This window comes from Drosophila guanche, unplaced genomic scaffold (assembly GCF_900245975.1).
Source record: "Drosophila guanche unplaced genomic scaffold, DGUA_6, whole genome shotgun sequence".
NCBI classification, from domain to species: domain Eukaryota; kingdom Metazoa; phylum Arthropoda; class Insecta; order Diptera; family Drosophilidae; genus Drosophila; species Drosophila guanche.
In genome coordinates, this window is record NW_022995755.1 from 2,556,232 (window position 1) to 2,583,600 (window position 27,369).

General features: G+C 50.7%; 1 protein-coding gene across 14 annotated transcripts in view; it reads left to right on the top strand.

Moving 5' to 3' along the window:
• The window catches only part of LOC117589478 (synaptotagmin-like protein 4), a 48,849-nt gene that overhangs the window by 14,974 nt on the left and 6,506 nt on the right, over positions 1-27,369 (top strand). For 2 of the 14 annotated variants that reach the window (XM_034281426.1, XM_034281429.1), the window contains exons 2-7: positions 13,226-13,353; positions 13,411-15,554; positions 15,614-15,755; positions 16,435-16,679; positions 16,751-16,880; positions 19,399-26,631. In XM_034281426.1, the coding sequence (XP_034137317.1) occupies positions 13,226-13,353; positions 13,411-15,554; positions 15,614-15,755; positions 16,435-16,679; positions 16,751-16,880; positions 19,399-26,631 (10,022 nt within the window). Of the gene's footprint in view, positions 1-10,646; positions 10,983-13,225; positions 13,354-13,410; positions 15,555-15,613; positions 15,756-16,434; positions 16,680-16,750; positions 16,881-19,398; positions 26,632-27,369 lie in introns of those variants that run through there. The other 12 variants (XM_034281432.1, XM_034281422.1, XM_034281427.1 and 9 more) reach the window with 12 other exon arrangements.

Genomic DNA, 27,369 nt, shown 5'->3' on the forward strand with positions numbered 1-27,369 from the left:
ATGTGTGTGCCGAGATTGAACCTCAAGCCACCAACAGGTGCGAGTCGCAGCTCAATTATGTCCGACAAGCAAGAAGATAATTTACAGCGCGCTCTGATGAGGTGCCATTCGATTGAAAATGTCATCTGTTATCGCCGCGTGTGGGTAAACAAATCAAATTGCATCTTGCCAGGGTTGCCAGGGTTGCCAGGGTTGCCAGGGAGTGCCAGCAGCTGCCAAGGTTGCCAGACTGCACTTTCAAGCTGCTCAAAATAAAGAAAGCTCGACCCCGGCCCTCATAATTAGCAGCTGTCAGTTTCGGAATCTTCATTTAATATTAATAGCCACTCGCTGGCAAAAATCTGTGCCACATGCAACAGGGGCAACAACGGCTAAACCAAGTTGCCGTTTAAATATTAAACAACCATTCCTGAAGCGTACAATGTTGGGCTGTAAGAATGTGTCAAAATAAACTGACGGAGCGGGCACACCCGCCTGGCTGCACATAATTTTCCACTTAAATGCAGCTGTTGATTGACACATGGCTCAAATTGAATTAAGTTTGTGTCATAAATTTGATAGCCAGCCACAAAATCGAATCGAAAGCCGCGCCTGTTGTTCCCTGCATGGAGCTGCGCCACATGTGCAGAGTTAGCAGCCAACTACAGCAGCGGCATGTTAAGATGTACACACACACCTTGGTACATATATGACCAATAAGATTTCGAACAAACCGCCCACCCGTACCTAAAGTCGAGCCACAGTCAGAGCCAGATTTCTGTGGTTCTGTTGGCCAAGATTGTTGGAGTGCGAAATGTCTTGTACCTCAGTTTGGCTTCAAAAGCGACATGAATGTCTATTTATGACACTCGCTGAAGTGTTCATAAATGAAGTGACTATTTTGGGCGCAGCAGAAAGGAATACAATTTTAAATTTGGCTTGGATTCTGGATTAGTTTTCATTGAAGTGAAGGGAATTTCACTTCCCATAAATGTAAATGCACTAAAATAATGCACACGTTTTGGCTTAGCACTAGCAGACAGCTAGATTGTTCCTTTTATTAGCATTTGCAATTGAGTTTTCACATAAAAAGGAATTTTTCAGCTGCAACTCAGAGACTTTAAAGGCTAAATCGAACGATTTTTGTAAGCATTTCCTATGCAACATTAGAACTTTGAGGATCTCTGAGAATCGCCGCATAGTAATGTAAAAAGAAAAGGTTCAACACTTAACCGACACAAAGCTTGTACTTAGCACTTGGATTCCACACAGATTTATATTTATCATTCAAGGCAGACATTTGTGCACCGATGTCTTTTGCCTCTCAACTTGCAGCTCTCTGTGCAGCATTTATCATACCCCCACGAAAGGTTTCAACAAGGTTGCTCGGTTGCAGCCTTGATTTGAAAATTTCAATTTATATTCCACCAACAATTGGCTGACCTTTGGCCGCGTTTGCCCAAAGTCTCACTCTAATGCGAATAATCCATTTATCAGCCAATTGTGGGGATTACTTTGTGCCAGTTATTAGACGAGTACATTCCACAGAGAGAGAGAGAGAGAGAGAGAGCGTGTCCGCCCGTTTTGGGCCAACTGAGTAGCAATTTGGTGAAAAGCGTGAAAATGCAAATTCCCTTCGTTCAGGCCACTTCAGGCAGTGGCTGGACATTACATAATTAAACGGAATTGTTGGCCAGTTAGCGTGTGCGTTGTCGTTGCCTTCAATTACTTAAAATTCTGAATGGCAGTCAATGAATTGAACATTGTCACGCTCGGCCAGAGGAAACGGTCCATCGCGAGGGGCAGGGACGGGGACAGGGACAGGGACGGGGACAGGGACTGGGGCATTGGTGTCGTGTCGGCCCCAAAACGGAAGACGTCCGACTCTGGCAGGCAACGGCACTTGGCTGGCCAAACTTGTGTGCCGGCAATGACTGTAATGACTCTGGTTCTGGCCATAAGTCAATAACCTTTTTGGCAGCCAGCCAATTTACGCACGTACAATTTGTCGGCGGCGGTGGCACGTAGCACTCAATGGCGATGGCGATGGCGACGGCAACTTTATTTACGGTTAGACGCTGAGTGTGGCACTGCCCGAGTGGGTCTGAATGTGACTCTGAGTCTCTGAGTCTGCATGCGGGTGGCTTGGGTTGATTTTTCCCTGATCTTTTTCCTTGTGTGTGTCGCAGAGTTCACGCAGCTCGTAGACTTGTTTACAAAGTTAAGATCTCACTTGAATTTCGACATTAAAAATGTGTAAATCATGCGATTTTCATTTTGTGCAAAATGCTCTCAGAACGAGTGCCCATCCAGCAATAACTTCAATGATGCTGCAAAAACTCTGCTTGCAGATTAAATATTAATAGGAAACCTTTCCAACTGCGCGCCTAAAATGTGCGCTTAGATTTGAGCTAAAGAGAGATTTTTCTGCAGCTAGGAGCAAACATCTTTTCACACTCTTTTCCCACCACCATTTTGGCGCCTTTAGCCAAGCGGCAGAAGGAATGTATCTAGTCGAGCGTTTAAAGTCCCGTCCAGTTGAGGCACTTTCTTGCCTCACTTTTTTGTTGTATGTATTTATATTTTATTTACATTTGTTGTGTGCAGACGCCAGCCATAAATTTATAATTTTCTACGAAGTAGAGGCACATTTTCCGACCGGCTCTCGACCGGAAAATGCGCTCTCGCCCGGCTAGTCCGCCCAGTCGCTGTCTCAGTCGCAGTCGCAGCTTCATTTGACTAAGTGTTTAGCAATTTTGTTTCCCTTTCGCATTTCTCTTCGCTCTTCGCTCTTCTCCATTACTCCATTTCTGATTCGGGGTTTTTTCCCAACCGGAGGAGACCCTTTTTGGCTTGGGCTCCAGCCTTTAGGGCGTGCATGGCGGGTGGCGTTTCTTTTTAATGTTTTCATAACTTTCGGCGCGTCTGTCAATAAGTCGAAGTTGCGGAAAGTCTTCTGCAAAGTCGAAACTTAAGTCGGGTTACGTGACTTTCATGTCAATGACTTTTTGGTATCCTGCTGCCGGCTGCTCCTTCGATTTGAATATTAACACACTGACACCGTTATCCCCCGAGCGGGTTCAATGGAATATTTTCCAAAGGCAACCCACACACACACACACACACACACAGTTGAGTGACCATACCAGAGTCCAGTCCAAAAATATTTCACGTTTTGTTTGCACGTTCCGCTGCTAAATATTCACTGGCACTTCACGCTCCAGCAGCAGCCGAGCCACTCACTTACCTGATATTGATTTTGCTTAGTTTACATACATGTAGATATATACATACATGTAGATATATATTTACATGTCTACATGTGGGCCCTATCAAATATTAATCACAAAATATGGCCAACAATGCAGCAGGCTTTTCCGTTTTTGTTTTTTTTTTTTTTTTTCGTTTCCTAGTAGAAAATGTTGTCCCTTGTTGTCCCTTTGTGGTTGTACTTGCACATGCGCTAAAAACTAACCCAAGTTACAGTCATATCCATGTCCATGGAGTACTCCGAATACTGAAATATGCCCGAGCATTATTGTGGCATTCAATGGAGGAAGTCATGCGACATGCAGAGCATGTGCCCGTCCAGCATATTCCTGCGGGGATAGCTCCATTGATTGCTTATTGAAAAGGCAACCGAAATCAACATGATGTTGTAGGGGAGCTACACCTGGAGCCTATATTTTGCCTTCCATGCTTTGATGGATGGCCGCATGTCATTAGGATAATGAGCGGCGACAATGTGGGACACAAACCGATTGCTGAAATATCGTTTACAACCTGCCGACAAATGGGTCAGCTGTGAAAAGTATCCGCTGGGATATCAACTGATTTTGCAGGCAACAAAAGTGAAGTCTCAGCTGAAGTTGCAGCTCACAGCGTTTGTAATTTAATCTTAGATTAAATATACATAAAAAAAGGGTGGAACTGTGCCAAAACTTGGCTTTCCCTCGACGCAGTTCCCTGCCATTATAGCCAGAATTCCTCTTGGCTCATTTGATCATCATTTCATGCTAAATTATGCGTCTGCCCCCAGACAATGGCCTGGCCGGGCCCAATTAAGTGCCTCAAATGTCAATTAAAAATACGTTTTCCCTTGGTCAGTGTTTTTTTTTTGTTGTTGTTGCGAAAAAGGGCGCGCTGCCCGCCAAGTTGAAGCAAATAAACAAACGGGCCAGGCCGGGCAAACAAACCAAAAACGGGGGAGAAAAAATAACAGAGACAAGGGTCAGCAGCGGGTGGAGCAGAGGCCAAGAATAACAGCAAACAGGAAAAGCAGCAAGAAAGTGGAGGAAGCTTCGACTTCGCAGCTCAAAATACACTTGCAGATGGATTATTTGCCATTTACTTTAATTCAAATATGTGCCAGAAGTAGTCGACAATTGCTGCTCTCATACTTTGTTTTACAAAATGAATCAGGCAATTTTGTCTAACCCTCCGCCTTGGACGCTTTCCTTTATCATTATGCCCTCTGTTAGTGTATTGGCTTGGCTAATAGCAACCATGGAGCGGCAATCATGGGCACGATGACAACGCTGACAGGCGATGCGTCGATTAACTGTTATTTAGCTGGTACTTCAAATGGCAGCCGTGCGATTTCCGGTGCGCTCTGCCAACCTAAGCACTCCACCCACTTTGATCCACCTTTGCCTTAACCCTCCCTCCCCCAGCACAGCTCCGGGCTCCACTTTATTGTTGAGCGAACAGGAAAGTAAATGAAAGTACAAATTGACGATTTGTTTGATTTGACGCTTAAAGAAAATCTCAGCCAACGGGCTGGATGGACTATGGAGACTACGAACAGGGCAACCCAAAAGACTTTTGGCTATAATTTAACGCACGAATGGTTCGGTTAAGCGCTGTAAAAAGGCACAACAACAGCAACTCGAAGAGCAAAACCCCCTCTAAGCCCCTTACACAAAAGTTTCTCATTCTTTTTTTTGCTCTTTCAATTTCCTTTTTCGCGCTGTAGCTGAAGTTGGGAGGTGCAGCTGAAGCGGGAAGGGAGCTGCTGCTGGCTCTGTTTCTGCTGCTGAAAGTGAATTCTGGCCGCGTTTATGAAGTAATAAATGTTTGGCAATTTCTGTGCCATTATGGCAGTGGATCTGGCCAACCAAAAACTTTGGCTAAGACAAATGTCAGCAGCAGCAGTAACAGATTCAGCAACAGTAAGAGAAGTGCGGCCATAAATCTCGCTGGGCTTGGATTGGCCAACAGCAGGTGCTTCCTCCTCCTTCACAGGCTCAGACACTGTCCCAGTCGCAGCTTCAGCTTCAAGTGACACAATTTTCTAGTTTGCCATTTGGCAATCGCTTTTGCAAACTGTCAGAAATGTGACAAATGGAACGACCTTGCAGCGACACAAGATAGCAGGCAGATGGCAGATGGCACAGCGGGCGGCAGTCTCTTTCCCATCTCACGGTCTATTTGTGTATTGTGTCTCTGCCCCATATAGGGCATGGCTGCTGCGAGCACTTCATCTTGTCGCTCATTTTTGTGCGTCTTTTCGCGGCAATCAAAATTTATGCTCCCCCCGAGGAGTGTCCATTTCCTAGCGGATTGCTCTTAAAACTTGTTTGCATTTTGCCAAATTATGCAGCAATGCCTGAAGAGTCGCTGAATAATCGTGTTCACTTTTGTAAACTTTTTGCGTGAGGGACTGGCAGTCCATTTGGGATGCAGCTGCTGCTGCTGCACACACACCTGCCGGCGTATGCGTGATGCAGCTGCCTTGCATATTGCGCATACGTAGCGTGTTAAGTGCTCATTTGCATGCGGCCAAGAGTTTCCGCTCGTTTAACAAACTCAAAGATAACTTTATCAACCATTTACACTTCCACAAGCAGCCCAACACAACCGAAAGTTATCATTATTATTTGCTTAATTATGAGCGAAAGGGAGAGTCTGGAGTCTGTCTTGTCGCGGGTATCATTCATCTGCTATCTGCCATCTGCAGATGGCCACTTAAGCCCTGCACAGACCAGACTAAAGGACACCGCCTTATGAGCCATAAGCCAATGTAAACCCTTGCCCAGGGGGGTGGGGCAAAGGGCATGGAGGCCAAAGCCATTAATTTACAGCAGCCACGGCCAACACACGGATATACTCGTTAAGCTCTGCAACACGATGCCCCAGTCACCCAGTCACCCAGCCAGCCACCAACTCGTCTCCCATCCCCGTCCCCACTTCGGTGTCAATGTACTCGCATGAGGCGACACATCCCAGACCCATTCGAGCTACCCTTTGTCCCTGGCTATACGTAATTATGCAAATGCCCAGGCACAGCTGAGGGCTGCCGGAACCCTTGTCTGCTCCCCGGTTATCATTGTCAAATCGAAGTTTAACAGGAGCAAAAAGGCTGCTGCGCGGTGTGTATCGAGATTGAATACCCTAACGGACCCTGCTCCGAAATCAGCAGCTTCCATCTGGAACTCTATGCCGGAAGCTGTAATTGGACTGCAGTTGTAACAGGCCCAGAACGTCCTGCCTGTTGTGTGGCAAACAACTCGATAAAGTTGAAGTATCCGCTGGCTCTACTCTGACTCTAAAGAGAGCAAAAATAAAAGGCAAAGGCCATCAACGTTTATTTAGGTTTATGCTGCTGCCACATTAAGTATACGACACGTGTGGTGTAATTCGATTTGAGCTAGGAAGTAAATTTATGCTGGAAAAAAAAAAACAGTGAAATTTACAAGCTGCAAGTGCGTTTGTGGGCCACAACAGTGGCAGCAAGGGTTGCGTGTTCCGCCTATGAGTGGCACATTTAAAATTAATTAAAACTAATAACATTTTGCAGCACTTACTGCGGACACATGAGCAGCTCGAGTGACGCCATTTTGTCGTGCATTGCATAATTAAAAGGCGCACAAATGGCAGGCCATTTCCGGTGCCCAGCTGGGGCATGGGAGCGCATTACTTGCTTTCATTTAAAGCCGCCCTACACCTTACATCAACTCAAGTTTTTGCCTCGCAACGCTGTCAAAAAGTTTTAATTTGAAGCGGAAACGCGAGATGAGACCCAAGGCAGGCCTGGCCAGGAGTCCGCGTCAGCCCCACAGCCAGATTGGACATTGTCCTTGTCCCCAGCTTCCGGCCTTTCCTTTTGAGTCCCTTCTAGTGCAAAAGGAGCCCCTCGACAAATCATATTTAGCCTGGTAATTATTTATATTCGCATTCTCTGGCACATCACCGCCAGCATTTGGTTTCATTAAAATCGTAAATCTAATGGCCTGCCTGTGCCTGCCTTTTGGTGGCGTTGTCTGTGGTCAGAAATGATTTGAATTATGGCATATTTTGTGGCAGCAATAGGAGAATGCAAAGTGGGAAAGTGGAAACTGAATGCTGGATTTTAGCACCTGATTTTGTGAATAAATTTAATAATTTAGTTTTGTATTTAATTTGAAGTTCCCATTAAAACTTTGCGCAGTTTTCGCATTTTGAAAGAACAACAACTTTCGCAGGCAGCCGCAAATGTTGCAGCGTTCTGCGCTTGATGTGGCAAGGAGTTTGTTTTGCTGCAAATAATAATAATAAACCAATCCCCCGGCATTAGGTGGCATTGGCTCTCTTTCGCTGCCTCAGCTGTTAGGTAAGCTCTCAAAGAAGCGAATTATTTTCCCTTGTCTGGGGCTGCCCCATGGCAACATCAAAGCTGGCAAAAGAGGGACAAAAGCGGCAAATGTTATCTTCCTTTTGATATCGAATAAGCCATTTGCTGGGTGCTGCTGGGTGCTGCTTGGTGCTGGCGCAGGTGTTCGATCTGACCAAAAGGTCACACGCCCAAAAAGGTCACAAGAACCCCAGAAGCTTGACCGGGATTGGGAGCCGGAACTCGAACTGGAACTGGAACTGGAACGCAGCTGATTTACATCAGTTTAATTAGTTGCTTATTTGCATAAGCCGTGTGCACGGCAGAGGATACTCAGAGGGTACACAGTCGGGACAATCGGGAACATGCGTAAAGCTATTTGTTTAGGCCGTGTTAGGGTTTTTAATCATATTCTATCGGGAACTACTGCCCTCCCACACACATTCCAAGGGACTACGGTAAAGCCCTGGGTCTTTGCACCATTCTCATGGTCACTGTGAATTTATGGCTATTAGGTTTGGCACTTTTTGGCAGCCCATTGTGAGCCTCGTCCACCCACCTCCCCCGACGACCCTAATGGCTTATTACGATTATTAATTCATAACCCGGCAGCAGCAGTCGTGTAGCTACAAACATAATAACAACAACTACGCTGGCACTCGAACGACACCACACGACACGAAACAAACAGGAACAGGAGCAGGAGCAGCAGCAGTCTCCCTTTTATTCCCTTACCCATCCTGGGGCACACACTCACTTGGAGTTTGGTGCGGTTCTATATGCGATCCTGACATGCCAACAGATGGGACATTAAACATGACGATTGCTACACGGCAAGAAGAAACGTTCAAAGGCGGAAAGCTACTCAGATTAGGATACACATAAATGAGAGTTCTAGAAGTGAGAGTAAAGTTCGTTTACTGCTAGAACTATGAGTTTAATGTCTGCGTACTTGGAGTAGCTGGAGAATATTGACAGAAATGATGGGAAGTTATTTAGTTACTGAAAAATACACGAGGGACAAGAGCGAAAAACTGCTTAAAAGTAATTTTTAAGTAGTTTTAAACCTTTTTTAAACACAAAATTCACCTAACACAAGACGTGTTTTTATTTGATTATTTATTGTTTTTGACTGCATTCCCCATCAATCATTTTTTTAGGAGTAAGGAAATGTTTAAACTGTAGCCTAAACACCTTAGAACTTGTGGCTTGCTCGACGCTAAAACAGTAGCTATGCATTTCGAATTATTTTATAAAAATCATTGTTAATTTCCACAGAAAATGTCAACTGATAGGTCAATCAGTAAATGTTTTGCCACAGTGCCAAGTATGAAAATACAATAATTATTCCTGGATACAATTTCGAATCAAAACCAACAATCAACGAATGCTCAAATGAGCATTGAGCTGGCGTTGACCCATTTAAACATAGATCTAACATTCAGAGGCAACAAAAAAAACCCTTTTCTAGTTTTAGATTAACTTTTCTGGCATAAAAGTAAAGTTTTTTGCCAGTGTTCGTGCCATGTGGATTTGCCGGCTGGGATGGAGCCGAAAGCGTGTTGCTGCTGCTTGGTAGTGGGTGCGTTAACCAGGCCAATAAAACATGTCCCCGGCTGGTTGTGGTCCGTGGTCCGTGGTTGTTGCTCCGTGTTGCTCTCCCTCATGTGTGTGCGTGCTCCTGAGAGTATGCAACAGCTTTGGCTGGGCTTCTGTTTCCGTTTCCGCTGCTTTGCTCTAGGTTCTAGGGCTGTCGTTTGTTGATTTTGCGGCGCTAATAAACCACACACGCATCCCATGCCGCACTCTCTCTCTCTCTAGCTCTAACTCTCACTTGAATCCCGATGCTCAACTGAAGATAAAAATATAATTAAAAATTGTTGTTCCTACGGCTGTGGGCCGCCGCTTTTGCCATTTGGGTGGTGCCGACATAATTTACACAGAAACGAAAAAAAATCCTGTTTAGATTTTTATGCGCTACGCGTGACTCCCTGCACAGACACATCATCGCACTTACGCACAATTTACATGTGTGTGTGTGTGTGTGTGTGTTCTGTGTGTGTTTGTTTTATGTGTCAGCAGCTCGGCTTGGCGCGGCTTCGGCAGCTCTGTTTTATTTTATGGCCCTGGCCTGCCAACCGCCCGTTAATATTAAGCAGCTTGAGCCTGCCGTGCAGCTGTTTGTGTGGCGTCCTTCAATTTAATTTGGTAGCCGGGCATCGGGACTTACATTTGATTTGCCCATTTAATTGAAATGCCAAAACTTTTACTTACACGTTCGACATTTGCATAATTTGCACTCACTCTGGCCCTCTCCCTGTCCCTGTCTCAGTGGGGGTGAGCTCCTCACTCTGTCGCTCAATTAGAGCACATTGTCAAGGCCCCAAAATTTGATCGAATTAGTACAGATTTTGGCGTAATTAATTAGGCAAATGGATGCCCCATGTCCATGTGGAATACTCCACAAAATGAACATTCAACCAGACTTGAACCAGACCTCTCGCAGCATTTCATAATATGCATTTTGAGTTTACTTTTTGCTTTGTTTTTGTCTGCTCTCACTTTAATTAACCGACATTTGCATTAACTAATCGAAACTAATAACTAAATTGATTAAAATTGATTAAAAAATTGATTAAAATTGATTAAAAACTTGATTAAAATGCCATTCGAAAAATCGATTGAATTGCTTACTAAAAATCAACTAATGACAACTTTTTGTGTGTTCTTTTTATATTCTTTGTCTCTTTCCATCAACTAAAACCAACATCACGCACACGCACACCCACACCAACACACAACCACAACACACTCTCTCTCTGTCTCTGTATCTGTCTCTCTCTCTCTCTCTCTCTGTCTGTGCTCCTTCAATTCGATAACAAAATGATGTGTCATGTTAACTTTTTGTAACGTGTTTTCGTTTCCCCCAAACCAACAAATCCAACTGAAATGTCTATGCGTTTGTCACGTAATTATGTTATGTCCTCCCACATCGAACCACCCACCCACACACCACCACAACAACAACAACAACAACAACAACAACAACAACAACTATTATATGTAACTACAACAGGCTCTTGCGCGCTGAATTGTATTCACTGAGGCGCAAGGGTGCGGCTAAGGTCGTTGGTGGAGGAGTGCAGCCACACGATGCCACACAACAACAGCATACAATGCAGCCAAATCAACAACAACAACAACAACAACTACAACAGATCGAACAACACACGAACAACCAAAACGCACACAACGACATGAGTCGTCACTGCGCTCGCTGCACCACCGAGCTGGGCCGCATCACAAACCGCGGCGCACCCTGCCGCGTCTGCAAGCTGCGCGTGTGCAAAGCCTGTCGCGAGTTCACCTCGCGCACCACGGATTGGGTGTGCGTGGTGTGCTACAAGCAAATGTAAGTCTCTCTCTCTCTCTCTCTCTCTCTCTCTCCTTTCTCTCTCTGTGTGCCTCTCTGTGTTTCTCTCTTCTGCAACTGTAAACTCATACAAAAAACAAAACGCACACACGAAATCGAACTAAAACTAAACAAAATGAAATGAAACTTTGCATCCTTGGTGTTAATTTGTGTTAAGGCATGCCTTTGTGTGTGTGTGCTGCTGGGCAGAGAATATACCCTGTAAAAAATACCTCGCTAGAGCGGTTCTGACTTGAGACGAGTCCCCCAAAGCTGACTTTATTGCATACCCAGTTCATGATGTCATTCATTAAATTCATATAAATTATGACCTTACTTACGATATCCGGTATAAAATATTCCTAAACCCTCCAGACAAATCCATTTTGTATCATAATCAATAAGGGTCCACTTTCTAGTCTACCTGTAGCATAAATAAATAAGAAATACTAATGGCAACTCCAACTTTAGAGGCTATTCCATAGTCACACGCTCCCCAAGTTAACAGTTCTGGCTCCCCGCTCCTATTCTAATACTTTTTGCCTGCCTTAGCTTCCCATTTGAAGGTCTGCCCTCGACATTGTTGAGCAAACATTGCAATTTTCATTGTTGCAATCTAATCTTAGCTGGCCAAGAAATTGTCACCCGAGGCTCGCAGTTCTCTGGAGCGGCTTTTGCCCCGCGAATGGGGAAAACAATGTACGGAATTGGATATGCACAATGGAGGCATCAGATCTCATTTCCAGATAAACGAATTTTATGCCACCTTCGAATTGACGGGCGAATCTCAGATGGAGGAGTACATCTGAAACTCTGAGATACTGCTGCTTTGGGCAAGGGCATGCCGCGTTTGTGGAAATTTCCAATTCCATTTCCACGTATCCACCGCCGTATCCATGGGCATATCAGGTGCCACAAACACACTCACACACAGACAGACAGATTCCCGTCAACTGATGCTCGCTGCATGGCCTGATGTGGCAGATTTCCAGCTCGTTTTTTGTTTGGTTTTCATTTTTGGGCTTTTTCTGTTTGCTGTTTGCTGTTTGAATATTTTAAGCGTTTCGTTTCCGTCTGTTTTTTGGCAGGTTTTTGTAATCGCATGCACTTTTGCAATTGCCCAAAACGATATGTGAAACTGTCAACAAACATCACAAAAATATTCCCAGTCCATCTGCACATTTGAAATTCAATTTGCACGTTTGATGACATTTGTTTACCCTTTGGGTTTATTTTGTGTGCACAAAAAGAGGCTCAAAACAAGGCCCTTGAAGTTCAAGGAGTTTCCACAGCTAGTCCAGCGTTCCTTATGGCTAACATTTGGCAACTCCTGTGCCATTTCCCCATTTGAAAATTACACATTTTTAGCTCACTTGGTGGCTGAACTTCGGGCCGCATTTGGCAACAGATTTGTTTTGCTTTCAGCGGAGAGTTCAGTGTTCAGTGTTAATGGGCAAGGCCACGGACGGAGCAGAGGCATTTGTGTAATTAAAACTTGGCCAACTTGTGTATGTAAATTTCCCCTGGCAAGAATTCAACGGGTCGCCTACAGGTGCCTGCCATTTCACGCCTTCCTCCAGCCAATCATCGACTGTCAACACGGATGACGCACTCCAAATTTGGCTGCCTCTCCGTGTCTTGCTGCAGCTGCTGCTGGTTAATAGTGACAGCGATGAGCCCAACCCAAGTGTCGGGAAAACGATGGAAGGCGTCAATTGTTGTGGCTGTGGCTGCCTCTTGCAGTTGCTGTGGCTGTTGGCTGCCTGTTGTGTGTCTGAGTTTGGAATTCATTTAACAAGTCAACGACTGACGATCTTCGGCTTCGGTTTCGACTGCGCCCCCAATCAAACGCGACGAGGCACAGTGGACTATTTCTCTTGCAGCAAAGCGTACACAATTATTTGTTAATATTTTATTCATTTTGTTACAGCAAACAGCACAGAGCCCTTGGGGGTTTTGTCTTGCTATTAATTATTATTTTATGTTTTTCGGCGCTGAGGTTTTTCCCCAGAAATAAGAGCCCAAGCCAATGTGCGGCTGGTCTGCCCTTCCAGGCCCCGTTTTGCCTGGTCCACACCTTGTGTAGCCGCCGTGTTGGTGGAGCTGAAGCTGCCACAAGCAACGATTCGCTGCGGCAGTTAGTCTGCCTGGTGCCGCTTCCACGGGCAGACGTTGAGTTTGCGTTGAAAAATGTTTGTCGATGTTTTTTGGTTTCTCAAATGGCAATGTTGTTGTGCTTGCAGGGAGATACAGAGCGCCAGCGGTGACTGGATCAAGGACGCCTATGCCGTGGGCTCCTGCAGCGCCGTGGATCATCTGACCACCAGCGATGCGCTGAGGAAGAGCATGCGACGTTCCTGGACCATATCGAGTGAGTAGCCAAAGAATTTGCCACACACTTTTACTCATCTTTCCCCCCTGTTAACAGACCCCGAGGACGACCCGAACAATCCGAACTCCCAGCAGCCGGTGGCAGATAATTTGTACCCACAGCAGCAGCATCTCATTGAGGCACAGTCCGCTGGCAGCTACCCGACCCTGCACCAGCATCAGCAGCATCAGCATCAGCTGCCGCAGCAGCCCCGTGCCGCCCACGGCCTTGGGTACAACAGCGGCAGTGCCACGCCCACGACCAGCAGCAAGTGGCAGCTGGGGCGTCGTGTCCTGCGGCAATCCACGCTGCCGAGCACCCTCAACAACGACCCCAACCTGAGCGGCAGTGGCTCCAATTTGGCCAATTACAATTCCGTGAATCTCACGGCGCCCACATCGCCGCATCAGCACCAGAAGAGTCCGCTGTATCCGGGCGCCTACAACAGTGACGACATCATCCACATGAACACGGCAGCCGGAGTGGCAGTGTCTGTGGCAGGCGGAGACTGCGACAACTACGCACAACAGCAGCAGCAGCAGCAGCAGCCACAGCTGGAGGTCACGCCCACGCCACATCGTCTGCAGGTGCGGCGACAATCGACGCTGCCAGCACAGCCCACGCCAGCCATTTACATGTCCACCTCCCCGAATCGCTACAGCCGCTCCCCGGAGCGCTCGCCCGGCGAGCAGCAGCGCTATCCGCCGTTCATGCGGCAGACTTCGTTCCCAGAGCCCCCCAGCACCTATCACCGCACCAAGCTGCTGCCCAGCACCGCCAATCTGCCGGCATCGCAGGCCCAGCAGCCAGTGCCAGTGTCCGGCCCAGCGCCGCCCCTCAACTACGAGTCGCAGGCCTCGAGCATGGCCAGCGATGAGCTGGACTACACACAGCCCCCGCAGCAGCAGCAGCAGCAGCAGCAGCAGCAGCAGCAGCAGCCGGGCGGACCGCTGCCCAAGCCACGAATGACGCGCCAGGCGACGCTGCCCAATCCGGAGCAGCACGTGAAGCTGCTGCCAACGTCGCCGCCCAAGCGGCAGACCTCCCCGCAGTATCGCCGCTCGCCGGAGTTTATGCGGCAGCAGACGCTGCCCAATCCGGAGGCCTTCAGCAGCGGCAACACCCTCACCGTGCACTCCACGCCGCCCGCCAAGTTCATGCCCATCTCGCCGCGGGCCAAGCAGAACTTTCTCTTTCCCAATGTGCAGAATCCGCGGCCCTTCCTCTCGCAGCAGAATGTGCCCACCGTGGGCACCACGGAGCTGGGCAGCGGCGGCAGCGTGGCCAGCACGGGCGTGGGCGTGGGCGCTGGCGAGCAGTACTCCAGCAGCCAGAGCGTCAACATCCACCACTCGCGGGATCCGCACTCGAAGATGATCAAGGTGCGCAGCCACAGCAACGAGGAGTACTCGAATGCCAAGACGCACGTGGAGAATCGCCGCCTGCTGCCGGAGATACCCACCGTGCAGCGGGCATCGAGCCGCTCGCCCAGCCGACTGGTGCGGCAGGATTGCCTCAAGGAGGAGCACGGCTCGCGCACCTTTGGCGAGGCCAAGCAGCAGTTCCATCAGTTCCCCGACGTCACCGAGGAGCTGGAGCCCAACCGCTCCGAGTACGTCGACTACTTTGGCGACAGCTCCAGCAGCTTCCTCGAGTCCGACGAGGTGCAGTACGAGAAGAACTACAACGCGGGCTTCAGCAGCGAGCCGCGGATCATCTACAACAATGGCTCCGACGATGGCAGCTACAAGCAGGCCCACCAGCGTCCCATCTACAGTGCGGAGAACGTCCTGGCCGACTCGGGCTATGGCGGCGGAGGCCTGGGTGTCGGTGGCATTGGTGTGGGCGCTGGCGTGTCCAACTACTACCCGGACATGAGCACTCCCCAGGGCTTCTATGGCGGCGTGGCCCTGCCCCGCACACCGCTCATGCACAATCGCCTGCGGCGCCGGCAGTCGCGGGAGCTGCAAATGCAGCAGGAGGAGCTGGCACAGCTCTCACAGGTGGAGGCCAGCGGCGGCGGCGGCGGCGGCGGAGGAGTCGAGAGTTTCTCCATTGCAACGGGCGGCACGCTGGAGGTGAGTGCCGCCGAACGCCGCAAGCCGGAGCAGATGCGTTCCGTGTCGGAGGATTCGGGTGCCAAGACCACGCCGAAGCCCGTTACGCGGCGCTCCTTCTCGCATCCCGAAAAGGACACTCAGGTGGGTATTCCTTTGGGTCCAGCCAATCAGCCAACCATTCTCAAATCTCTAATCTGCAGCCACCCAAGAAATCGGAAACCACAAAGATACCCAGCCCCCGACCGCTGGCCGACATACTGGACAAGACGCGCAACTCGAAGATACCGCAGGCGCGGCGACGCAACAGCCGCACGGGCATCGGCGGCGAGGCGGAGGATGGCGGTGAGTCACGTAGCAGCTTCAGTTCTCAGTAGCGCTTCTCACGCATCTGTAGAACCCCCCCACCCCAGAGACCGCAATGATTTCTAGTTACATTTTTACATCTATTCACTTATCAGCTATACATAAATACATAAAACCATGCATCACGTACATTATGTATACATTTATGATTCATTTTGTAGTAATTTGTATCCTTGCGGATATTTGTAGTTGCCCCAAGCAAGGGCTAACAAATCAAAAGTAGTTTTGCACCATTCATAAAATATGCAAAAATATATTCACGAGTAAAACTAATTTCCATCAACATTCATTTATCATAAAAGCAACAAAACAACAAAGTAATGCCCGCAATTAGAACACTGCTTAAACACATATTATAAAGCAACAAAATGTACAACTAAATAACAGAGATTAGCCTGGAGTAGAATATTATATTAAAATCATATTCATCATCGGCTTATAGATACTCATGAATAATATTAGACATTTGCCAAAGAACTGCCACTAGTAGTAGTTGTTTTTATTTGCCTGCTTCAAGTAAAGTGTATAGCAAATCAATAGTAAATTTGTTGCGGTCTCTGGTAGGTACATCATAGAACTTGTTTTTGTAGCTGCAGCTTGTTCCGGCACCCTTATTGATAAATGCTTTGCACCCCATTCCCCATTAACCAACCCACAGGTAGCACGCCCCAGCACATTTACTCCTTCCATCAACAGCTTATGCATAGAAACTCTGATTTAGCCATGCGTCTGAAAAAAACAGAAATTCCTCCTGTCACCACAACAGTAGCCAGCGCCGAGGAGAAACCTCAGTCGCAGCCAGAGTCCGATTCGGGCTTGGGCACGGAGCAGCCGTCCAACGGCAAATCCCTTGAGCCATCCACGGCCAACACGAAAGCCAACGAGGCTTCGAATGCCACATCGGTGAGTAGCTCCGTACTGTAGGCCCCTACTGTTGTAGGCAACTTACACCGTCCTTCCTCTATCCCCTTTAGGGCGCCGCACACACCAGCAAGCTGGGCGAACAGGAGCTGCAGAATGCAGTGGAGGCCGCGGCGGTTGTCTTCAAGAAAGTTGTTCTGCAACGGCGCCAAGAAAAGGAGAAGGAAAAGGCCGCCGAGGAAGGTTAGTACTAATAGCCCTCTTCATGTATCCATCTATTCGTATATGTGTATCAAGCGTAGTTTGTATCTGTATCTGCATCTGTGTGTGCCTGCCTGGGTGCGTAATTAACTTGGTGATGGTAATGCTGATGCGGCTGATGCGGCTGGTGGAGGGCGAAAACTATTTGTGAAGGGGTTTCATTTTTCGTCTAATTTCTACCAATTAATTGAGCTCTCCCCTATCCTCTTGGTTGCCACCTGACTCGGCTGTCATTGTCATGATCTGCTCCTTGAGCCACTTAAGCAGCAGCCACACCAAGCACGAACATGGCTGCGAGCTACCAGTTAACATGTGCTTGGTTAATGCTCATCCAATTGGGCTTGAAATTAATTGAATCTGCGCTTAATTGACACATAAATCTAACTAATATGAGGTGTAATTATTTGGCATATAAATTGTGTGTTCCTTCTCTTAAGGACTTCTACGACTTGCACGCTTTAAAACTTAAGCAGAACTTTACCTTGGAGACCCTGCAGCAGCGCCCTCTTTGCCTTTATTTTTCTTGCTGTGGGCGCACCCTAAAAGTATTCCCTACGCTCTTCACTTTCCCAAAGGAGTTCCCCAAAGTATGCAGCACGTTTTCGCCCCCTCTCTGTCGCTAGTCATCGCTCTCTCTCTCGCTCTTTAGAATTTCTTTAAAGCAATCAGCGACATTGCCAGCCGCCGCAAACAAATTTAAGAGCCCGTGCTGGCGCGGTTCAAAAGATTTGGGACACAGGGCAGAAATAAATACAGAAAACTGTGCCAGCGGGCGATGGTGGTATCATTTTTTACCAGCAGCAGCAGCAGCAGCCAGAGCAGCAGCATTTCTGGCAATTCATATATCGATTCGATAAACTCTCGCCCACACGCACGCACTTCACCAGTCAGCGTCGAGAGCGTTGGGAGGATTTTTTGTGCAAATTGTTTGGCGTGGAGGGGGAACTCCTTTGCCGCCTTTTGTTATGTTTCAATTTGCAGCGTTTGTGGGAAGCCGTGTCTTTGCGGAGTCTGTGACCGCTGTCAGCCAAAACATACGCCACGGATGACGACGAATAGAGCGGCACAGGCTGAGGATGAGTCGGTGGCCCTCCGGCGCTGTCATCGCCCACGGACAAACCAGAGCCTTTGCCCCAGCCACGAGACTGTCAAAAACTGTACGGTTAATCTTATCTCGCGCACCTTTTGTGTCCCTGTGGGTTCTCTGAATGCCTGCCTAACGGTCCTCCATTCACATCCTGCCACCCCGCGCCAGAAGCGGGGCCTGGGAAAGGGTTCGGCTCGGTTCTGTTCTGTTCACAGTACAGTTTAAATATTTGTTTTGCGGCTGGCAGCGATTTGGCAGCAATGTGCATGCACAAGCACTGGCTTGTGCAGTTTCTGTTTGCGCAGACACAGTGTGTGTACGGACATGACGCTGCCAACTTTAAAAGCTTTTTGGCAAATTTGTCCTAGTCCTTGTTCAGTCGCTCCATCAAGGGTTCTGGAACGTTGTTGCCAACCTTATGGAAAATTGATTGATTCAAGAGGGTGCCAAAATGTGAATGTATTTTAGCTTGATTTGGATAGGGCTAAAATATGTGCCAAATATCACATTTATCTGTTCACAATTTGTATTCCAGACTTACTTTTATCTCTCAATTTCGAGATTAATTACATTCTTCTGTACGTGTCTGGCATCGTTTTTTATTTCATTCTCGCCCACTGTTCTAAGTTGTAGATATGAGTAATTCTTTAGAGATAAATAGTAAAAGGGAGAATAAGTTGTTATATTTTTTAAAAATATATCTAGATCTTGGTAGTGGAAAACGCTTGAAGGCACGTTCGTTTTGATAGTATTCAGACTGAGCAACCTATTAAAGAATGTAATAAACAGGTGGTTTTATGTAAATCATTATGTAATCATCAGAGTAAAGCCATTCTGCATCCAACAACATTAAAAGCTGTTGGAAAGTTGAAGCCGTTTCTCTGTAGCATTCATGAATATGGGCTTGGACTTGAACAATTGTTTCTCCAAATGTTTATGTTATTAATCTAATGTTTAATTGAGTGTGGCCCCATCAGATTTGCACCAATTACGAATACAATTCTACAATTCTACATTCTGCACACTTTTCCCCCTGAGTAGCTAACAATATTCGACTTCACTCTCCCATGCTTAAACCCATTATTTTAGACATAAGTAAGGCTGCTGCTAACTAACCACCACTCGTATGTGTACCTGTGTCCATGCTTAACCCATTGTAATCATCGCACGTGCCTGGCTGTCTCTGTAACTAACTTTGGCTTGGGCTCCGTTTGGCATTTGGTGGTGGTGTGGTCCCTGCCCTAAACGCAAAACCGTAACCGTAACCAGTATTTTCACCTGTGATGGCAAATGGGAATTCGGAAGACTGGAACCAGTATTTACACTCTCTTGCATTGGTGTGGGTCAACTTCAAAGTGGTTGCAACTGAAAAACTGACACGAAAAACTCCCAAAAAAAATCCACCCTCAACAGCGTTGCAGCTGCCGTCGGTTTCCGGCGACACCAGCGTCACGGATGCCATGGAAACGTCATCGTCGGCGTCGGAGCTCGAGTTCAGGTGCACCACCTCGCACGGACTGCAGCAGCAGCAGTCACAGTACAACGTCGAAGCCGACGAGTTCAAGCTCGTCTTTCTCAACTCGGACTCCTCGTCATCCTGCCGCGAAGAGGAGGAGGAGGACGACACGGACTCCTCCTGCTCCACGCATCACTGCCACAGCATCGTGAGCAATGTGGAGGATTGCGACTGGGACTACTTCGAGCCATCGATGATAGCCTCCACCACGACCACAACGACAATGATTGCGTACACGGCCACGCCCACGCCGCCTCCACGCATACGCCGCAGATCCAGCGACAGCGATTCACCGTTACTCCAGCGACGCCAGCAGCATCAGCAGCATCAGCAGCAGCAGCAGCTGCGCAGCTACTGCCCCCGCATCCGAGAGAGCGACACGGGCACCGGCACCGGCACGGACGAGGAGCTTCTCCTGCACACGGAGAGCAGCTCCCAGACGAGCTCCGATCAGACGGCACCCCCCGTGCCGCCACCCCCGCTGCCGATGAGCATGAAGACGCGGATTAAGACGCGCTTCCTCAAGAGCCATCACCATCATCATCACCATGCGCCGAGTCGCTGCGGATGCAGCGCAGCTGCCGCTCCCTCCCCGCCATCGCCGCCGCAGCAGCCGCAGTATGTGCCCATACCCGTGCCCGTGCCCATACCCGTGCCCATGTCCGCCTACCAGAACTGGCAGCTGGACTATCCGGGCACGGCCAACCCGCTGCTGGAGCAGGACGACCCACTGGCTGCCTCGCTGCAGCAGCTGTGGCAGGCCGCCGCGGCACTGGGCGGCTTCAAGTCTTCCGCACTGGCGGGCTTCAAGTCGTCGGCGCCGGAGCTGAGCGCCTCGCTGGGCTCACTGATGACGCAGTCGCTGTGCTCCACCGCCTCGTCGTCATCGTCGACAACGTCGGGATACGGGACGGCGGCGGGACGCAGCCTGGAGACACTGACCGGCTGTCTCTGCCCGGCAGCCCGAGCTGCCAACTCGTTGCAGCAGCAGCAGCAGCAGCAGCAGCAGCAGCAGCGTCAAATGGCCAGCCCCAAGAGTGGGGCTTCGAAGCCAACAAGTTTAGTAGCGTCGCGCCTTCCGTCGAGTGAGCAGCAGCGAGCAGCGCGCACCCCGTCCGAATCACAAACAAACAACGACGAAGGCAACGCAACGCCCACTACTGGGGGGAGATTGTGTAATGTCTATGACGGAGAGCCAACGGCCCAGACACATGTTGCTGCTGGCGGTGATAAGCAGCCAAAGGGGAATGGTATAGAGAGAGGGCCGCCGATACAGCACAAATACCACAGCCGAAATCTATGCGAAAACGAGCAAACACAAACCAAAACGGCAACAACAGAAACAGAAACAGAAACAGAAACCTACCTGGCCAGAAACAACAGTCAGCGACAGAGCCAGAGCCAGAGCCACAGACACAGCCAAGAAGAAGTGGAAGCAGCAGACGAAACGAATATACATAAAAATCAAGTACCAGCAACAGCAGCAACAACTAGAGCTGAGGCAGCGGCAGCAGCAGCAGCAGCAGCAGCAGCAGCAGCAGCAGCAGCAGCTCCTTCGGCCATAACTCGTTTTGCAGTCGAAAATGTTGGAAATGCTGAAAATGCTGAGATTGTTGCCGCCGCGCCTAGAGAGCAGCACCTAGTAGCTGAAGCAGCAGCATCAGTAGATCCCAATTCCCGTGCCAAGAGTTTGTCCTCCAATCGACTTATAGCCACGAGGGCCACCATGTCCGAGCAGGAGCCACCGAGACGCGAGACAGTGGGCCACTTGCTGAGCGAAAGCTATGCGGCCAGCAGTCCGGATGAGGCCAGCAGCAGCAGCAGCAGCAGCAGTGCAGATGAGGAGCAGGCGGCGCAGAGCCCACGCAAGCTGGTGGAGCGCAGCTACGATGTGGCAGTGGCAATGCAGGCGGAGCTGGAACCAGAGGCAGTGGCAGTGGCAGTCCCAGAGCTGGAGCCGGAGCAAATGCATCACAGCACCACCACCGATAGCAGCAGCAGCAGCAGCGATTCCAGTTCCAGCTCCAGCTCAGAGTCTTGCGATTCGGATGACACGGGCACCGTGGCCGATCGTCGGCCCAAGCGGCGGCGCTTCAACAAGGTGTTCATCGTGAACCGCCAGCCGGGACAGGCTGGACTGAGGGTGCGAGCCAGACGCAGCTCTTCCACGGAGGGAGATTCGCTGTCCTCATCGGAGGCCAATCTGGAGGATTCCTCCGACAATGATACGGATACGGAGCGCACAGATTGCGGCATTGTGCTGAACTATGTGAAGCCACTGGGAGGTGAGGAGGAGGAGGCGGTACAACCTGCACGTGACGCCAACATCAACGTCGACGTCAACGTCAACGTCAACGCCAATGCCTACGCCAGCAGCGACGACGACTGCGATGATGATGAAAGTGAACGACGATGCCGCGTTGCCAACTCAAGCGATGAGCTTGCCAACTGCATTGTGGTCGTGGGCGGGCAGACGGACGACGGCGACGGCGTGGTGCTGCACGGCATGCGATCTCTGCCAGACGCGGAGCCTCAGCAATCAGAGCGCTGCGACTTGGAGCTGGAGCTGCACAGCATCTCGAACGATGTCAACCGGCTGCTGGAGCTGCACAAGCAAAACTCTCAGCTGGAGATGAAGCTGCAGCGACTGCGGCGCGGCGTGGCTGAAATCAATGAGGATCACCTGGCCTCCACATCCACCGCCACGGGCACTGCTGTGGCTGCCACCCAGGGGAAGCCCGAGGAGTGCGACCCACAGGGTGGTTGTTGGTCATCGTCGCCAGGTGGTAATCCACCCGCTTCTCCTTCTCGGAAAAGCATTGTAAATGTTAATTCTAATGACGAAAGCAGCAAAAGAGAGGCACAAACAACAACAGCGCGAAGAGCGGAAGCAGCGGCAGCGGCAGAGGCAGAAGCAGCGAAACAAAACGAAAACGAAGCGAAGGGTAAACACTATGTAAACGAAGAAGCCGCAGCAGCAGCGGCAGCAGCAGCAGCAGCGACGGTCGCCGCTACTCTCGGGTTTACCTGCCATCATCAGAAGCAGGTAAAGGCAAACAACGATAATAAAGTGGTGGCAGCCGTAGAAGAAGAAGAGGAGGAGGCAATGGCAGAAGAGCGACAAACAGCTGTGCAAACTGTGCAAGCGACGACCGAGGGGGAGGAGGAATGCAACGAAGCATGCAAAAATAAAAACTCTCTCGCACCTGAACAGGTACCTGCTCGAGAGTCAGAGAGCGAACGCTCTCACGCGCGCTCTCTTTCTCGCTCTCGTCTACCTGTTGCTCAGGGCCACGCTGATTTCGGAGTCGAAGTGAAGTCGATTTCGGAGTCGCGCTCGTCGTCATTCGAACATGAAATGTTAAACGTTGCGGTCGAGCAGGAGCCGTACGCTCGCACACGGTTGTACCCCAGCAACAACAATAATAATAGTATTGCTAAAAGCAACAACGATAATGGCCATAATGACGCTTTCGCAGCACAAAAGACAAATAGCAGCGGCCAACAAAGCAACAGCAGCAACAGCAACAGCAACAGTGACGTAGTGAATGTGAATGGGCCGTCGCCGCGTGTGTTCGAAAGTTGTGAAAACGACAGCGATTCCGATTTTGACAGAATATTCGGCACACACATGAGCTCGAATACGCTGAATACTTCGGCAACGGCCAGCCCCAGAACATCGCCAGTGGAGGCGGAGGGGAGTGGCAGTCCCTCAGCCAAGAATTCACTTTCGGCCAAGTATCGCAGTTTGGTAATGATCACAAAAGACAACGAAAGTGCAGCAGCAGCAGCAGCAGCAGCAGCTGAAACCACCAAAACAAAGGCCAAAAGCGATTACGACAGCAACAGCTTTGGCCAGAACTTTGGCGGTGACTCATTTCGCGCCATTGAGGGCTCGGATCTCGTGACAAGCGATCGGGAATCGTCGCGCGACTCCTACAGCGTGGATTCCCTCAACGAGCCAACGCCGAAGATCTGCCTGGACGATGGCCTGGCCGACGACGACTCCTGGGTGGAGGAGCTGAGCCAACACGAAAACGATGACGAAGACGAGGATGAGGATGAGGAAGAGGAGGATGAGAATGTCAGCAATGCCACCACCACGCCCACGGCCACGGACTCAGAGGATGCCGATGGGGATGGCGACATGAACAGGCGCCACACCTACATGGACAGGGAGGAGGAGCTGCGCGGCTACAACAGATCCGCCATTGACTTTACGCTGCACACCATCGTGGAGGAGAGCTGCGAGGAGAGCGAGGTGGCCTCCATGCGGGCGGACAACGAGGATGCCGACGAGGAGGAGGATCTGGCCGAGCGTCGCCGCCAGCGCACGCTGCAGCACCATCACCGCCTCAGTGCCTCCGAGCTGGAGAAGTATTTCTTCTTTGGCCTCGGGGATGGCAAGGTGATGAGCTCCATTGACACGCGGGGCGACGACACCGCCTCGGAGGTGAGTTCGGAGTGCTCCGAGGGCATGGACTCCCTGCCACACGATGAGCAGCTGCTGGATGGAGGCAACAGTGCCACGGATCTCGCCTCATCCCGCCTGGAGAAGTATTTCCTCTCGGGATTCATGGGCTTCAGCGGTGGCGAGAAGCAGGCGGAAAGCGACGAGAGCGGCGGCAGCGTGGGCAGCGACAGCGAGGGTCATCCCAGTCCCAGCCAGCGGAGGAAACGTCTGGTCCGCGCACGCGGCACTCCACGCAGCCACAACTCCTCGCTGGACAACCTTCTGCTGCCGGAGACGGACACCCTGGATGCCACCACGACGGCTGCCATGACTGTGGAGGATACCTCCGAGTCGGAGGCTGGCTGCGACGACACCGTCATCCATCTGGCCAATGCGGGCGCCTCTGATGGCTCCTCCTCCGACACCATCAAGCGGAAGAAGCAGCTGCGCAAGCGCCACGACTCTCTGGACGAGAAGAAACTGCACGAGGATGCTCTGGCGCTGGGTGGCGGCCCCGAGTGCCGCACGCCCACTCCAGGGTCGATGGGTGGCAGCTCCAGCCACTGCCAGGGACAGGCCAAGAAGCAGCAGCATCACCACAGCCGCGACAGCGGCTTCGTGGGCAGCAACGATGATCTGCTGAAGGCACCCGACTGCGAGCCACCGAAATCTCCAACGCCTGCGCTCGAGCAAATCAGCGAGGATCGTGAGCCAGCGCAGGCTCTCAGTCTGGCCAAGTTGGAGCTGCCCAGCACCTCCGCATCAGCATTGGCCAGTGGAGCGTCCGTGCAGGGGCAGCGGCCGAAGCTAGTGCCTCCCGTGACGACCAGTTCGAATCTGGTGCGGAAGGACAGCTTCAACAACTGGAGCTCCGACGAGGAGACCAACCTGATGATGAGCAAGATGCGGCAGTTCTTCAAGACGCTCATCGTGGCCACGGCCAATGCGCAGCAGAGCAAACCCACCACACCGCCCACACCCACCGGCACCACAGCAACAACAACAACAACCACAACGACGCCCAACTCCCAGCGGAAGTTGGCCAAGACGCGACCCGCACAATTGGCGTACTTCGAGAACGAACTGACGCGCCTCATGAAGACCGTGCCGGGCATCAACGACGAGCAGGTGCGCGAGATTGTGGAGTACCTGAGCAGCGAGGACACGTGGTCGGACTCGTACGACTCCTCGGACTACACCAGCTCCGATTTGGAGGGAGGCGAGCGCAAGGGACACCTCAAGGCACAGATCTCGGCCAGCTGCCAGCAGATCATCAACAAGTTCGAGGTGGACGAGGAGGGCGATCGCGGCGATGGCGGACTGCTGGACGAGGTGCAGAGTCTGAACGGAGACACAGCTTTGGTCTACCAGAAGCTGGTGGCTTCCTTCAGCAAGGTGGCAGTGGGAGAAGCAGAGCAGGAATCCCCTGAAATGGCTGCACAGGAGCAGCAAGTGGATCCGGAGTCAGGGGGCAGCACGGAGCAGCGATCGCCGCAGCTCTTTGCCAAGGTAATGCAACACATTGGCACCCGCCTGGTGGCCCTGATGCACGAGGTGAGCAGTGGCAATGAGACGCCAACACCATCGCCAGCCACGGGCCAGGGACAGACGCGTCACCATCGACGGCTGCAGGCCAAGATCTCGGCCACAACGACAGAGGACGAGGAGGATGAGGTGGAGGAGCAGCTGCGGGCGATGCCCATCAAGCAGCTGAAGCTGCGCAGCAGATCCCACGATCTGCTCCTGGACGGAACGGGACCCCACACGCATGGCCATGCGCATCCCTCGGGAGTGCATCATGCAGCGGGATCGGCAGCAGGACACGGAGCAGCAGCAGGACACGGAGACAATGCAGGGGAGGAGTGCGGAGTGGCCAGCGACTACGAACGGTTCTCGTGGCGCGGCAGTTTTGAGTCGGCATTACTGGCTAATGGCGACAGCAGAACGAGGCTCAGTCAGCTGAGTCAACTGGACAGGGACAACTCGTCGTCTGCGTCCGCTTTGGCAGTAGCAAAGCGCCGATCGGCAGGCGATCTCCTCTTCAGTCAGCACCAACAGAGCCTCAGCCGCGAGCAGCTGGACCGCGTACGATCCTGCGGCAGCATTGGCGGCGGCGATGCGCACCATCATCAGCTGGAGGCCTCGCCGGCCAAGCCGTGGCTCTCCTCGGCGGGCTCCTCCATTGGCGGTGACTCCGCCAAGGATGTGCGTCGCTCCAGCGTACCGGATGCCATCTACGAGACGGACTCCAGCGATGAGGGCAACGCCCCGAGCCAATTCAGCGGCGCTCGCTCCACCCTGCCACGCAGCCTGACCAGCGGCGGCCAGGTGGCCAGCACCAACTCCCTGCCACGGTTGCCCACCTCCTCGGTGGTTGCGGGTGCGGCGGGGCCCATCACCAGCACGCCCAAGACCAAGTCGCAGAGCGCCCTCAACCACACACCCTCCAGCTCCGCCAGCAGTGCCAAGAGTGCACGCTATCGCTCGCCCGGACTGGCAGCCCGTGCCGCTGCCGCCAGCAATAACAGCAGCAGCAGCAGCAGTGCTGCCGGCGGAGCTGTGGGTGGAGGCGGAAGTGCCGCCACCACCAGTGGCAGTGGCAGCAAAAAGCTGGGTGCGGGCTTCCAGTTCCTGTACTCGAAGCGCGATGCGCGCAAACGTCTCAACATGTCAGCGGGTGAGTTCTCCTGTCTCGTTTAGTGTTTGCCTTTGAATATCCTACGAACTGCTGGAGGCCGCACCTTACTCCTTGGGGTGGGGATACACGCACAGGCTTCAGGCTGGGCGTTTGCACAGGTCAAATATCTGTGCTATGAAATTGCTGTGTTCTTAATGAAAAAATTCCTCAAAAAACTACTCAGGCAGGAAAAGAGGCGGTTGTATGTAACGTGCAGAAAAGTGTAGGAACTATACGAAATTCAAGCACTCTTACCATGTTCCACAGATTCCACAGGCCATTGATGGTTGACTCGCTACGCACAAGCGTAAGCAGCAAAAGAGAATGATCGAGAATCGAGTTTCGCTGGTAGAATGATTTGTTTTCTATTGATTTTTCAAATAATTTTACTATTTCTACAGCAGCAGCAATATTGATGGAATATGTAGGGCATTTTTTTCCCTTTATAACTCAGATTTGGTTTATAATTGCTTTGTTCATAAAACTACAGAAAATATTAACTCTACTCGAGCACTTTATTAGCCCACAATTTTGATAACAATTGGCGAGCAAAGGCCATTCCATGCTGCTGATGATGATGACAATTATGTTAGTGCCAAACACTCGGAGACTCAATCAACAGACAAACAGACAAACAGACAACAGAGACATTTGGTTCCGCCGGCAGCTGTTTTGCCCGAAATAAGCCCAATCAAGGTCAATTAACTGTATCCATATTGAGCTCTTGAGTCGCCTCTC